The 13315-nt window shown below is 36.9% G+C and overlaps 2 protein-coding genes across 2 annotated transcripts; both read left to right on the top strand.

Annotated features, from left to right (window-relative positions):
* Positions 1–3987: 3987 nt before the first annotated feature.
* On the top strand, positions 3988–9796 carry LOC103969588 (uncharacterized). The gene is made up of 2 exons (XM_009383167.3): positions 3988–4935; positions 9133–9796. The coding sequence occupies exons 1-2, from the start codon at positions 4039–4041 to the stop codon at positions 9538–9540; spliced, it is 1305 nt and encodes a 434-aa protein (XP_009381442.1). The 5' UTR covers positions 3988–4038; the 3' UTR covers positions 9541–9796.
* A 1506-nt stretch (positions 9797–11302) lies between these two features.
* On the top strand, positions 11303–12818 carry LOC135595086 (mavicyanin-like). The gene is made up of 2 exons (XM_065085605.1): positions 11303–11571; positions 12129–12818. The coding sequence occupies exons 1-2, from the start codon at positions 11394–11396 to the stop codon at positions 12563–12565; spliced, it is 615 nt and encodes a 204-aa protein (XP_064941677.1). The 5' UTR covers positions 11303–11393; the 3' UTR covers positions 12566–12818.
* The last annotated feature ends 497 nt before the right edge of the window (positions 12819–13315 follow it).

The following is a 13315-nucleotide window of genomic DNA, read 5'->3' as shown; positions in this document are numbered from 1 at the left end:
CATCACCAGTGTTTTTGCCATTAATTTAGGTAGGAAAAGAATCTTTTTATTGCGTACTTGAGGTAGCCCTAAACCTGTGACGACATCCACCACCGACCGCCGTTGTCCGTCGCGTAGAGCGGGGACAGGCTTTTGGGTCTCGTACAAGCCGACGTCAATTGATGAGACTCCAGCCGGACACTCTCGGCCCCTCGTATCGGTCACCATTAGTGTGGTCTCATTTGTTGTAGGCATGTCTGCTGGTGGACTGTCCTCTTGTTCTACTCGTCTTTCTCCGGGCCTGACCGAGCTCATCTGCTTGGCTGGTGTCTTTAACTGTGCTGTCGGTCGACCTCCGAGCGCCTGTCGCGGTGGTCTGGTGCGGGTGCGGCCTTGTTCCTTCCGCTCATCGCCATGCACTCTCTCGTCGTCACGGTCGCCCCACTTCTGAGACTGTTCATGAACGGGACATGCAACGCTGCTTGTGCTCCGACAAAACCCGGACCGCGGGGATCGCGGTGAGAAGGGAGCACGTCGAGCTTCGCCTTGAAGTTTTCGTCGACGTTGCTTTCGTCCTATTTATGGACAATGATACACGAGTTACAGGACTGACGAGGGAGTCGACGATTCCGTCACTGTTAGAACAGTCTCCTAAACGAGGTCATTTACTAGGTTGATTTTTCTTTCTGGAGTCGATTATTGTTTCTCTGTTGAGCAATAGATCTTGGTCCACAACAACTACTCAGTTGTGTTTGGAATCTTCATGCTCTTCTCAAGATACTAAATCTAAGGCAAAGCAACGTGATTACTGATGCGATGAGTACGGGCCAAACACCCCTCTTCAGGATTCTTTCATGGCTCGTCTCACTCCTTTGTCCTGTGACTGCAGAAAGAAGCAATGGCGTTTCCATGGATTCTTTCATCTTCATGGAATGGAAGCACGCGCTCGTGATATGTTGACTGCAGTACACAATCGAGAGCATCTTCACAAACTGTTGCTCGGTGCAAATGAGAAAGTGAACTATTCATCTGACTACCGTGCATGAAGTAATCATACAAATGATAAAGTGGACCATTCATTTCGGTTTTTAATATGAATTCTCTTTTCGATGCTCATTTTGTTGGAAAATACAGTTTGTATAAACAGTTTTTTTTTTTTTTTTTTTTTTTTTGCGTGTGCATATTTTCTCATTTTTATATACCACATATATTATTTTTTTACATGTTCATCTTATAGGGAGACTTCGGCTGACTGCTGATGAACAACACACCAACATTTACGGTGGAAAACATTGCTAAAGATTACCCTTTCATGCATTTGAAATTAGCCGCATGTCCTTCGTTTGGACAGCACGCATCGTTTTCCTCTTGTTCGAGAATAAATGTGATGCTTCCTAAGTCGATTCCCAATTAACTTCAATTTTATTACAAATGTGATGACCTTACGCATCTTAATTATATATAAAAATTAAATTTGTTTGCACTTTTGTTGACATATTAATGATTCACATTTTGAGTATAGATGTCAATTAATTAAATATATGATTCATGATTATATGTGTTTATTCTTATCGCCGATGTTAATCATTAAAAAAAATGATTGTACAATATATCATAATAACCATCATAAATAAATAAATTATTATCTTAATATCATCGAGGGAGATGGTTTAGTCTATAATGAATCTTTTAATGACGAGAACTTGACCTTTCTTATAGAAGATCCTTTGAGAGAGGGTTAATGTGGGAATAATAATCTCATGATAGATCGATTAAGAAGTGTATTGAAAAATAAATAGCACATTAGTATATAAATAAAGTCAAACACCAATCTCTATCTCCATGTTTATTGCTCCCGCCTAATGATAAAATAAGAGTTTTAACAATGAAAGAGAATATTTTTCATGAGATATGAGTCTACACACATCGTTAGTACGAGCTCTTCTATGCAAAGGTATCTAATTACAACTAGAGAATTAGGCATCACTAAAAGCTCTCATTAAAAATAAAGATTTGTGTAGGGCCACTAAAGCACAACCCTATGACTAATCATATATATTATATGTAATGGTAGAAATCTATATCAATGGAACATAGTTCAAGATTAGCATCTAGTAGTCACTTAGCTATTTTATTTTTATTTATTATTTTTTAAAAATTTGAAGTTTGCAAAGATTGTCGGATTTAATTTTAAAACTTGAAAATTTTTAAAATTATTTTTTTGGTGTTACGCAATGAAAGGATATATCTCTTGGGCCATACTCTTTTATTTCATGTTAACTTTTGAGATATTTTTAGACTCTATAGAAGAATCATAAATTTATAAAAATATCAATATATAAAATATTAATTAAAAAATTAATTATATTAAATAATTAGATTATTTTTATATTAAGATGATATATATTTTTGATATTTTTAGGGTAATTATAACTTTTTAAGTGTCAAAATCACTAAATAAACTATTTTTAGAAACTTAAAAATAAAAAATAATGGCCATATTAACCATTCAAATTTATTTTAAGTTTTCTTAAAAATATTTTCAAAATTTAAAAATTTTACTCTTTCATTTTTAAAATATACAAATATTATTATTGTATGACTCTTGACTTTGTAGTTATAAAAAATTAGTTTTAAATTTATTGTTTATATATTTTTTTGAAATTTTTAAACAATTTAATATATTTTATTTATTATTAGTTATATAAATTGATATATATCAGTAAATTATTTAATATTATTTATTTGGATTATATATTGAAAGGGCTTTTACCAAATGAGGCCTTCATATTTTATTTTTACCAAAGTTACTCTTTTAAAAATTCTAATAATATCCCTCAACCAAATTATTTTAAGCTCAATCGATCCACAGGGCAGTTCGGTTCGAATCAAATTAATTCGGATTAGATCCCTTTAGATTGGGTCGAGTCAGATCACATCCCTTACATTTAAGTTATACTCAAATTATAATTGATTTACTACACTCAAGTTACAATAAAACTTATTAAAAATATATTAACATTTTAAATTCATCATAAAATAAAAAACATAGTTCAATTTTTGTTATAATCATATTCTAGCAGAATTCTTAAAGTTTTGATAATTAATTATCTTTAAAAAATATAAAATTTATTAATTTTAAAATAAGTTAAGTAATCAAATTTAACTTATTACAATTTCAAGTGCAACTAAGTCTATATAAGAAGTAGAAAATAAGAAATGTTAGATTTTATAATTAGTTTTATGATGAATTTAGGATAATTTTATATAGAAATTGATATATTTTTTAACATGACTTGCGTGTAGTTGGAGTATAATTTTTTTGGATAATTAACTATGAATTATGTAAAAAATAATATTTTTATTATAATTTGAGTTGTTTTAAGTTTTTAAGTTTTATAAAAATTTAGGATCATCTTATATAGAAACTAATATATTTTTTAATATAATATGTTAGTGAATATAACTAAGCATAACGATTTTTTTTAATGATTTACTAGGTAGAAATCAAATGGGGGCTAAATTATCTAATATATTTTGAAACAATCTACGATCTAAGTTTTGGATTAAATGCTCATCATTTATTAAAAAGATGGAGAAAGAAGGTTAATAAGGGAGGGAGAGAAAGATGCAATTGTGAGGAAGAAAATATAAGAATTGCCTCATTTTATTTCCTCTTGAATACATCTACACGGTGGAGTAGTGTCTAGCATAAATAAACCATTATATAATATTTCTTTCTAATAATTTTATCATATAATAATATCAAACAATTATTATTTCTAAAAATTAATTTAATAATATTTTTATATTATAATATTGAAATGAAGATAATATTTTTAATAATATAAAAAATAAAATAACATATGTAATAATAGCTTTAGCGATCTTGCCAAAAGTTATAATTTTCGAAAGTTAAAATGCTCTTCGAGAATTTCTCAGATTATTTTCGAAAATTCGCCCAAAATAAATTATACCATACCAAAGGGATATTATTTAATCCTTCTCCGTCTCTTTTCCTATCTTCCACGAGAGGAAGGGGGGAGAAACGGAGCCCTAATGGATTTGCTGAAGCGAGAACTCCAGAAGAAACGACAGAGCTTGCAATCCGACTTCGGCGGCCGAAAGCTCCTGAAGCGGTCCGAGATCGACCAAAAGACGATCCAAAAGCTCCGCGACGAAGAGCAGCGCGACCTCCTCTCCAAATCCCTCCGCTCCACCTCCGCCTCCTCCTCCTCCTCCTCCCCTGCCGCCTCTTCCTCAACCGCCAATGCCTCGTCGTCTTCTCTCGACGCAAACCCTGGTAACTCCCTTCCCCCGGCCCTCGCCTCCGCCGCGGCTGTGGCATCCTCCAAGAAAACCCTCGAAACCCTATCCGAAGAGCAACGCATCGACGACCTCGTCCTTCCCCGCCAGGAAGTCATCCGCCGCCTTCGGATTCTAAAGCAGCCCATCACGTTCTTCGGCGAGGATGATGACGCTCGCCTCGACCGCCTTAAGCTCACCCTCAAGTCCGGCATCTTGGAAATCGATAGCGACATGACCGAGGGACAGACCAACGACTTCCTTCGGGACATTTACGAACTCCGTAAGCGGCAGAAATCGGGCTCAACATCTTCGTTCTTGCATGACCGGACGAAGGGCAAGAGAGATGATGGAGACAGGTTGGAGGATGATGGGATGGATGGGGATGGGGATAAGAATTTGAGCGGGGATGGGGGTTCCTCGGGTGTGGACACCGACAAGGACTTAAAGCGGATGAAGGCGAAGTTTGAGGATCTTTGCGACGAGGATAAAATTCTTGTTTTCTTCAAGAGGCTGTTGAATGAGTGGAACCAGGAATTGAACGAGATGGCGGAGGCAGAGAAAAGAACAGCCAAGGGAAAGTCCATGGTTGCTACTTTTAAGCAGTGTGCTCGTTATCTGAGCCCATTGTTCAAGTTCTGTAGGAAGAAGGTATGGACTTGGTGTTAGAATTTTACTTTGCGAATTTAGTTACTTTGTGCCTGAACAATGTACTTGCTTATTTTAAGGTTCTTAGTGTTGTTTAACTTGCTAAATCTTGTTTTCTGATTCTGTCTGAATCTGCCCTTCATGTTATGAAGGAAGAAGGTATTTAATTTTTTGTTTTTTCCACTAAATTCGTTACTGCATTCCTTTGGAGATCGTATTGTTTCTTTAGCCTAACTGTAGATATCGTATATTCAAGTCTGATCATACAAGAACTTTTTTATTATTGTTTAATTGGAGCTATTTCTTGCTATAATGTGTTGTTAACACTGTGATGTAATAGGAAAGGATATCGTGTCTCGAATTCTTATTGATATCGTTGTTGGATATCAGTTAAGGAAAAGAATCATGTGGCTTTTAATAAATAGTTGGAATATATGACCAAGCCAAAGCAAACCAGATTTAGTGAAATGATCAAGTTGGTCTCCAATCTACCACTCTTATCTGGTTACGTCTTTCGGAGCTTTAACTGGTCATCGTGGAACCCCCTTTAAAACATCTACTGCTAGATAGGAAAGATAACTTATGTCTATTAGTGCTCCAAATTATTTGCATCGATGAATTGCCTTAAATAGTGTTGATCGTAAGTTAGCCTCTACAGTAACTCTACTAATTTTCTATGCGAGTCATCATATCCAATGCAATTAATTGTAGGAACATTGGAACCCCTAGCCAAATGGTCATATACAACTGAATAGGTATTGATCTAGTATGACTATATTAGACTTTGATGGTATGAAAATTTATTAGACAGTCTAGGGATTTTGTCTCAGTTTGAGTGCATCCTAAGATTTAAATCCTAAGCGGATGTGAGTGGTTATGGTATCTTGGTTAGGTGAACTATATGTATATGTTTTTCTTCTGTTTATGAATTTGTTTATTGATAAGCTTAGAGCATCATCTATGTTGCACAATCAAAAGTCTATAAAAAGAGGAGAGACAGGTACATATACTTTTTAACTTGCTCCAGGCCCTTCAAACTCATGTTTGGGGAAAATCATGACCTCACACCACTTAAACATCTTGCGTGGAAAAATAAATCTATAACAGATGATCCCATTGGAATATGTTTTGATCAGTTTTATAGGCCTCAACCACTAGAACCAAATGAAAATAATAATGACGAAAAATACAATTATATTAAGACATTAATAGTTTATATATTTTTTCTTTGGGGAAGATAAGTTTCCAGATTCATCTTGGCATATAATCTTCCTTTTGATGTTTGATAGTCTTTCACTTGTAGCTCGGTATTTTGTCCATTTCTTTTCTTCACTTTTTTTTTCTTCTGGATCAATCTGGAAAACAGAGGCCTAAATATTGGGGATGCTACCATATCTATAATACTCCAAAAGGCACCTCTAACATACAAAATTATTTCGAAGACAAAAAATAACTAGATTAAAATTAAAACATGTTAGTGGAATCCAAACCTGAATCCATGTTCATCATGGATCCAAAGGGATTTAGTTTTGTCCTTCTTCCATACAAGTATAGACCTGAAAAGTGTCTTGATTTCCAGCAACACTTATTCACTCTGATGAATGGATGGTGCTGTATCACTCATAGAGTTGAGGGTCGTGTTATTGCAGTTCTTTTGTGGTCAATGTGGATTTAAATTCGATCATCCTTTCCATTTGATAAGAAACTTTTGATACTTCCATTGCTAGTGGAGGCTTGTTGTTCATCCAAGATATCTTTTATTTATTTGTTTTGTTCTCTCTATATAAGGTGGTATAGGTGGGAAGATATTAGACTCTGAAGCAATGAAAAAGGTGAAGTTTGGATAATTGGAAAGTTAAGTAAAATATTTCTTGTGGCTTATTATAAAGTGTTAAAGTTATCAATGTTGATAAGTTGGCTAATGCCAAAATCTAGTGGAAGGTCAAGTTTATAGGCATTTGAGCTATAAAGGCCAAAGTTTTTGTCATGGAGCTCTTTTAGTGTTCTTGATGGAGACCTCACATGTTGAACTCACATTATTTCCATATCTCCCCTGAAATTTTGTAACCTGTGATTAACAACTGTATTAGACTTTATAAATCATTTTTTAAATTATTTGTTTTTGTAAATTTTTGCATGTAAGTATTGGATGTGTTTAGCAAATGAATCAGCATGTTCACTAGGTATTAGTTTGTGTAGGAATAGGAATTAGATCAGTAGATTTTCAAGATTGATATCTAGTGATTCTCCCAAATGTGCTAATACCAACAAACCTGTTGATAGAATATCATATGCAAATCTAGGTCTCAAGTGGATATATGATCATCAATTAGACATTGAAGAGAAATCAAAGAAGGTTATCTATATCAGTTTGCCCACCAGTCTGAGGGTGATGCGTTGAAAAAAAAAACACAAAATTTGTGATATGCAGCGTGTAAGATGAGCCATCTTGCCAATACAATCCACCATAACAGAAAAAAAAGGAACAATGATCCCTTATGGCTCATTGTAAACCAAGGACAAAGTCCAAGCTAAAGTTCCAAGGGGTATGAGGCATAAGCAATGTTTTATACCAGGGTATGCAATTTCGAATAGTACTGTCCGATACGGATGGTATGTACCGGTCCAATGGCATATCGGTACACGGACCGTCCGCTATCGGACGGAACGTGCTACAGTGCTACGGTAAGAGGAAGAAATATTTAAAATCACTCGGTACGCCCTAGTGTACCGAGCGGTATACAGTATCATACCGTACCGAGCCAACCTCGAAACACCGGTACGGTACGGTATTGCATACCTTGTTTTATACAATCAATTATTATGTTTCTTTCCGTTGGTTATGCCACTGAGTTATATCTCTCATGAAGCCAGATCAAAAGAAGCTATTCCCAACCATAAAATAATTTATCTCAACCAAAATGACCTGCAATTCCTTCGTCATGCATTTTTCAAATAATAAACTGTGTAATGGACCATTAAGAATACACAAACGAATATTCTTAACAAGAAATCATCGTATTAGCATAGATCTAATATAGCTTGATTGACAAGGTAAATGAACCAGATTGTATCATTTAGGTGATAGTAACTGCAGAGGGAGAGAGGTCCTGGTAACTGGAGAGATGCATTAGTTCAATGTGATAGTATCATTTAGGTTGTTCTAGAGTATCTAAAGAAGGTTACTTGGTGCAACTGCAAGAAGAGTGAAGTTTTGAGTGGAACCACAAACTAAGAAAAAAAGGGAGGTAAGGAGACCTGATTAGTTCAAGAATATGAGAATCCTAGTAGTATTATCAAGAAAGCTGCTAGCCTAAACCTAATTGTAGAAAAGTTCTCTTTAGTTGGGTTTTTGGTTTCAACACCCATTTGTCATGTTGAATTTGGCTCATATTTTAGACCTTAATTGGAGGTGATGACAGAATGGAAGGGTACAATTATTTTCTTCCATTTGAGCTTCAAATTTAGGGATGGACAAATTTCACAGTGAATGTCAAGTGCTGGTTCTATCCTGGCCAAAGCTGAAGAACTACAGGGCGTGCATTAGCCCTCCAGCTTCGATGCTGTTGTTTTCTGGGAAGAGGAAAAGAAAGATCTGGGCAAGAAGCTGTGCAATAATTTCAGTGGATTTCTAGCATTTCACCCCTTACTGTTATTTCTTTATTCTTTCCTTATATCTTATTAAGGCAAGTCTAATTTTTCTGTTGACTTCTTTAAAGTATATTTCTGCTAGTTTTATGGTCAACTTAATATGCATAGAATCAAATCAATCATTATTACCACTGAGTTGCATTTTGTATGGAAATTATAGAGAATTCAGGCTGATGCTTATTTTCCCTATCATATTTGTTGTATAAAGTATCCATGTAGTTGGTAATATTTGTGCTCTTGTTTCAACAGTTTGTTTCTAATGTGTTGACACTAGATTAAAGAGGCAATTAGATATCTGGTAGCTTTATCTTAGTGATAGTAGATTCTACAGCATGTCAAGAATTCAATATTTATATGTTAATACATTAATTACATTTGGTTTGCATATCATTCTGGTCTGGAAATTTCTCCCCTATACTTTGATGTACTGTTTGTTAGCAGTGGAAGCGGAACATGAATATACATACATATGCAACCTTATCTAATCTATACTCGACATTGGTTCAACTTGTCATGGAACATGAATTATGGTTTTAATTTTGAATGTAGGTACTTCCAGATGACATTCGTCAAGCTTTACTGGTTGTGGTGGAGTGCTGCATGAAAAGGGATTATCTGGCTGCAATGGATCAGTACATTAAGATGGCCATTGGAAATGCCCCATGGCCTATTGGTGTCACCATGGTTGGCATCCATGAACGTTCAGCTCGTGAGAAGATCTACACAAACAGTGTGGCCCATATCATGAATGATGAGACCACCCGTAAATATCTTCAGTCTGTTAAGAGGCTTATGACCTTTTGCCAGCGACGCAATCCAGCAGTTCCATCCAAATCCGTAGAGTTCAATAGCCTGGCAAACGGAAGTGACTTACAATCCCTTCTAGCGGAGGAAAGGTATCCTGGAAAAGGAGCTTCTGAAGAAAGGCTCCGATTGTTGCCTACACCAAAGGAATAATCCTGAATGTTCGGGTCTGGGGCTTGTCCTGAAAGGCTTCAGATTGTTGCCTGATCCGAGTAGTAGTAGTCACTGGGCGATTGATATCCTAGTATAATCCTTATATGTATGCTTGTTTGTATCACATTTGGACTGTGCCTACTCTCTCCAGTTTGGGGCAATGCCACTCTGAGCACTATTACTGGCTTGATGATAGGGGAATATTTTTTTCCTCTGCTTACATTATTGGGTAATTTTTATGTTCTGCTTATTTTCAGTAATCTTACTTTATGATCATAAAATCCTGTCGCATTGAACATGTTTTGGTTTTTAATGGGAAGTATGATACGGAATGATATTCTCACGTTTGCAAGAAGATTTTTCCATCCCGAGTAATTAAACGAGTTCTCTTTGATGGCATATATGACCCATTTGTTGGTTGTTCTCTTTGCTTGAAATTTTTTTTTCTGACGTTGCATGACGATTCTGTTTCTCATCGAATATATTCACATTGGCATCTCACTCTAATTGATGCCGTTGTTTGTGCAGTAGAGAGACTTTGTTATATGGTACTTATATATCTTGATATTTTAGTTTGTCGCTTTAGTCAATCGAATAAATATATGTTTAGACAATCAAATTTATTTTCTATTTTAACATTGCCATCTCACTCTTAACTGATGTGGCATGCATGTTTTACCACATATTCCTTATTGAACTTTGTATATCAAGTGCTCTTTGTCCTTAATAAAGAATCTTAAATATGAAGGAAAACAAACGTATTACATTCGACTCGATTGTTCCAATTCAAGGAACGAGTATCGAGAAGGCTAAAACACAATTTTATGGGAGTCATCTAGACAGCTAGCGGGAATCTAAGGAGAGCTAAAACCTCAATTGTTGTGCGAAGAAGCCTTTTGACGACCGGCCAAATTTTGTTGTACTCAATTTTCACAGTCCGAACACCCACTTATGTTTTCCGAGCATTTTCATATCTTTCGGCAGTTACACCAAATCATAGACGTCGTTTTGAAGTAAAGAATGCATCTCTTTTGGCATATAGCTTGTGTGCTTCTTGAGGAGATATTTATGATAGCCATGTAACTATTTGGTTTCGATTTTGTTAAATCTGATACTATCTTTTTTTTCTTTTTTTTTTTTTTTAAATATCCCTCCAATTGTTAGAAGGGGATTTGATTTATCACATTTAGAGGGGCATTTGATCGTTTAAGATTTTGATCGATTCGAAACTAAATCAGAATTATCGGTTTTAGATTTCGGAAACTAAAACTGTACTGTGTTTTTGGTTTTTTTTTTTTTCCCTCTTCATCCGCTAGTAGAAGAAGACTACTTATAGTGCCAAAGAAGCAAAAGTGACCGACACAGACAAAGTAATAAATGAAAGCAACGAAGGTGATGATGATACGCTCCGTTCATGGTCCGCCGTGAATCTTAGACTTCACGTTCCAAATCTTTTGGATTTAATAGAGGTTTTGCTCCGTCAGTTTGTCTCGGCAATGGTCAGCATCTTGAAATTACTGCGTCATATCACGAGTCGAGTTTTACTTCAAATCTCCGAAACAGACTTTGCCTGATGTCCTATTGGAGGACTCTGAGACACTCGACTTGGGAGAGCGAAAGTTTGCGTTAGCTTCACTCATCCAAACAAAAGATTACAGCTTTCCGCTTCTTACGTATCCCGGAGGAAAGGTCTTCTGGCAAGGAATTATGGGCATGTGGTTGTGTGAGATCTTTTATAAGTGCACCAACGCACGCGAGAAAGGGAGGAGAGGGTGACAAGAAACCTTTTCGTTTCCCCTCTCTCTCTCTCTCTCTCTCTCCCCTCTTCCTACAGCTCCTCCTCTTTGCCTCCCATGGAGAAGGCCATGGCGATGTCCATCTTTGTCGTGCTCGTTTCCATTGTTGGCGGCGCGGGGCTGTCGGAGGCTGCTGTTTACAGCGTCGGGGATGTGGTGGGTTGGACCATCTTGGGAAGTCCCAACTACACCGCCTGGGCCATTTCCAAGAGGTTCGATATGGGAGACACCATAGGCGAGTTCCTCCCTTAATTACCTCTTCGTTCCACTTCTTCTTCTTCTTCTTCTTCTTCTTCTTCTTCTTCTCTAAAAGATCAAAATTGCTTTGAGTACTGGATTTTCTCTTCTTAAACTTAGGTTCTTCGTTAATGGAAAATGCTTTCAAGGTTTCTACATTAGAGAAGAATATGCTGCTCATTTAGATTACGGCCAATATTTTATCTTATATACTGTTCACCATGTGTGGCAAACGAGTTCAAACCTGCTTTACATTAGCTTGCTGTTCATCGATTGACTCATGATGCTTCGAAAGAGAAGCTTGCTGTTCATCGATTTACTCATGATGCTTCGAAAGAGAAGCTTGCTGTCACAGGTTATTTACGTGTATGCTCGAAATCATCACTTGAAAAAGTTCAATTGTCACAAGTGATTTATGTTTGAAGCTGTTGGTTTAGCCGAGTTTGAATCCCGTCTTCATCATTTATTCTTTGTAATATATATGTATATATTCCTCTCGATGTTTCTGTGAAGCTTCCAAGCAAGAAATTAGCTTTCAACATAATAATGTGGCAGTGTTCAAGTACAACAAGAACTTCCACAACGTGCTGGAGGTGAGCAAGGCGGACTACAAGGCGTGCAACGCGGCGTCGCCCATCGCCGCCTACACCTCCGGCAATGACTCCATCACGCTGAAGCGCAGGGGCCACCACTTCTTCATCTGCGGCGTTCCCGGCCACTGTAGCGCCGGCCAGAAGGTGGACGTCAGGATCGCCAAGCGGACGGCCTCCTCCGCTGCCCCTTCCGTCTCCCCCGCCGCATCTCCTCTTCCCGCCACCAGCAGCAGCAGCAGCGGCAGCGGCAGCAACAGCAGCGACGGCGGAGTCGTGCCCAACCCCGCAGCCGCCCCTCGGCCCAGCGGCGCCAACACAGCTACACCCACGGTGCTTGCTTTGGCCCTGACGCTGCTTTACCCTGTTTTTTCTGGAGGCCTCGCTGCGGTGATCAGTTAGTTTATGAGGTGTAATGGAGATTGAAATAGAAACGAATTCAAAGACTCGAGTGACCGACCGACGGCATAAATTGGATTTGAAGTTTTAAGTCGAATGAGTGTTAAATCGCCTATATATTCGCGGTTTGATCTTAAAATATCAGAAAACATGGTTTTTTGATAGGTGTCCGTCTGTTGTTACACTATATTTGAGAATTTATGATCCTTTCGGATGTATATGGTTTTGAAATAATATGAAGCAAAAATTACCTTTATATTGGAGTCTCATTCGTCAGGTTTGAGAGCTTGCATCAAATTACTCAAAATCTTTTTGGGCCGGGATCTAATATGTGTCAGACTTCAATAATAATGATATTATTATTATTATTTAAAATTTAATATAAAAAATAAAAATGATAATATAACTTGAAAAATAACTAATTGCATATTATTCCTGTAGTTAGCTATATTTAAAGTCTCGATCTCTACACTTTAAAAAGTTACAATAGCATCCCTATAGTTATGAAAGCGAAACATCTAGATACATTTACCTTAACGATGTTTACAAATAATTTTATAGACAAAAACATAAAAGCAAAGGATAAAAAAATAATTTTAATATTCGGTGACGGACGACATCGATGGTGTCGATGCAATTGCATGGCCGCCTCCAACGACGATAAGGTCCACTCTCACCGTGATACCACCTGCCTCCATGAGGAGCATGTCGTCGACCTCATCGTCGCTTGTCCCATGCCGCTCTGCATCTATA

The sequence above is a fragment of the Musa acuminata genome, chromosome BXJ1-10 (assembly GCF_036884655.1).
Source record: "Musa acuminata AAA Group cultivar baxijiao chromosome BXJ1-10, Cavendish_Baxijiao_AAA, whole genome shotgun sequence".
NCBI classification, from domain to species: domain Eukaryota; kingdom Viridiplantae; phylum Streptophyta; class Magnoliopsida; order Zingiberales; family Musaceae; genus Musa; species Musa acuminata.
This window is presented reverse-complemented; position numbering and strand designations above follow the sequence as displayed.

Bases quoted from the DNA above. Each gene is read 5' to 3' on its own strand.
- LOC103969588 (XM_009383167.3), top strand. From the start codon at position 4,039: ATGGATTTGCTGAAGCGAGAACTCCAGAAGAAACGACAGAGCTTGCAA. The intron at 4,936-9,132 runs GTATGGACTTGG...TTTTGAATGTAG, and splicing joins TCAAGTTCTGTAGGAAGAAG to GTACTTCCAGATGACATTCG.
- LOC135595086 (XM_065085605.1), top strand. From the start codon at position 11,394: ATGGAGAAGGCCATGGCGATGTCCATCTTTGTCGTGCTCGTTTCCATT. The intron at 11,572-12,128 runs GCGAGTTCCTCC...ATAATGTGGCAG, and splicing joins CGATATGGGAGACACCATAG to TGTTCAAGTACAACAAGAAC.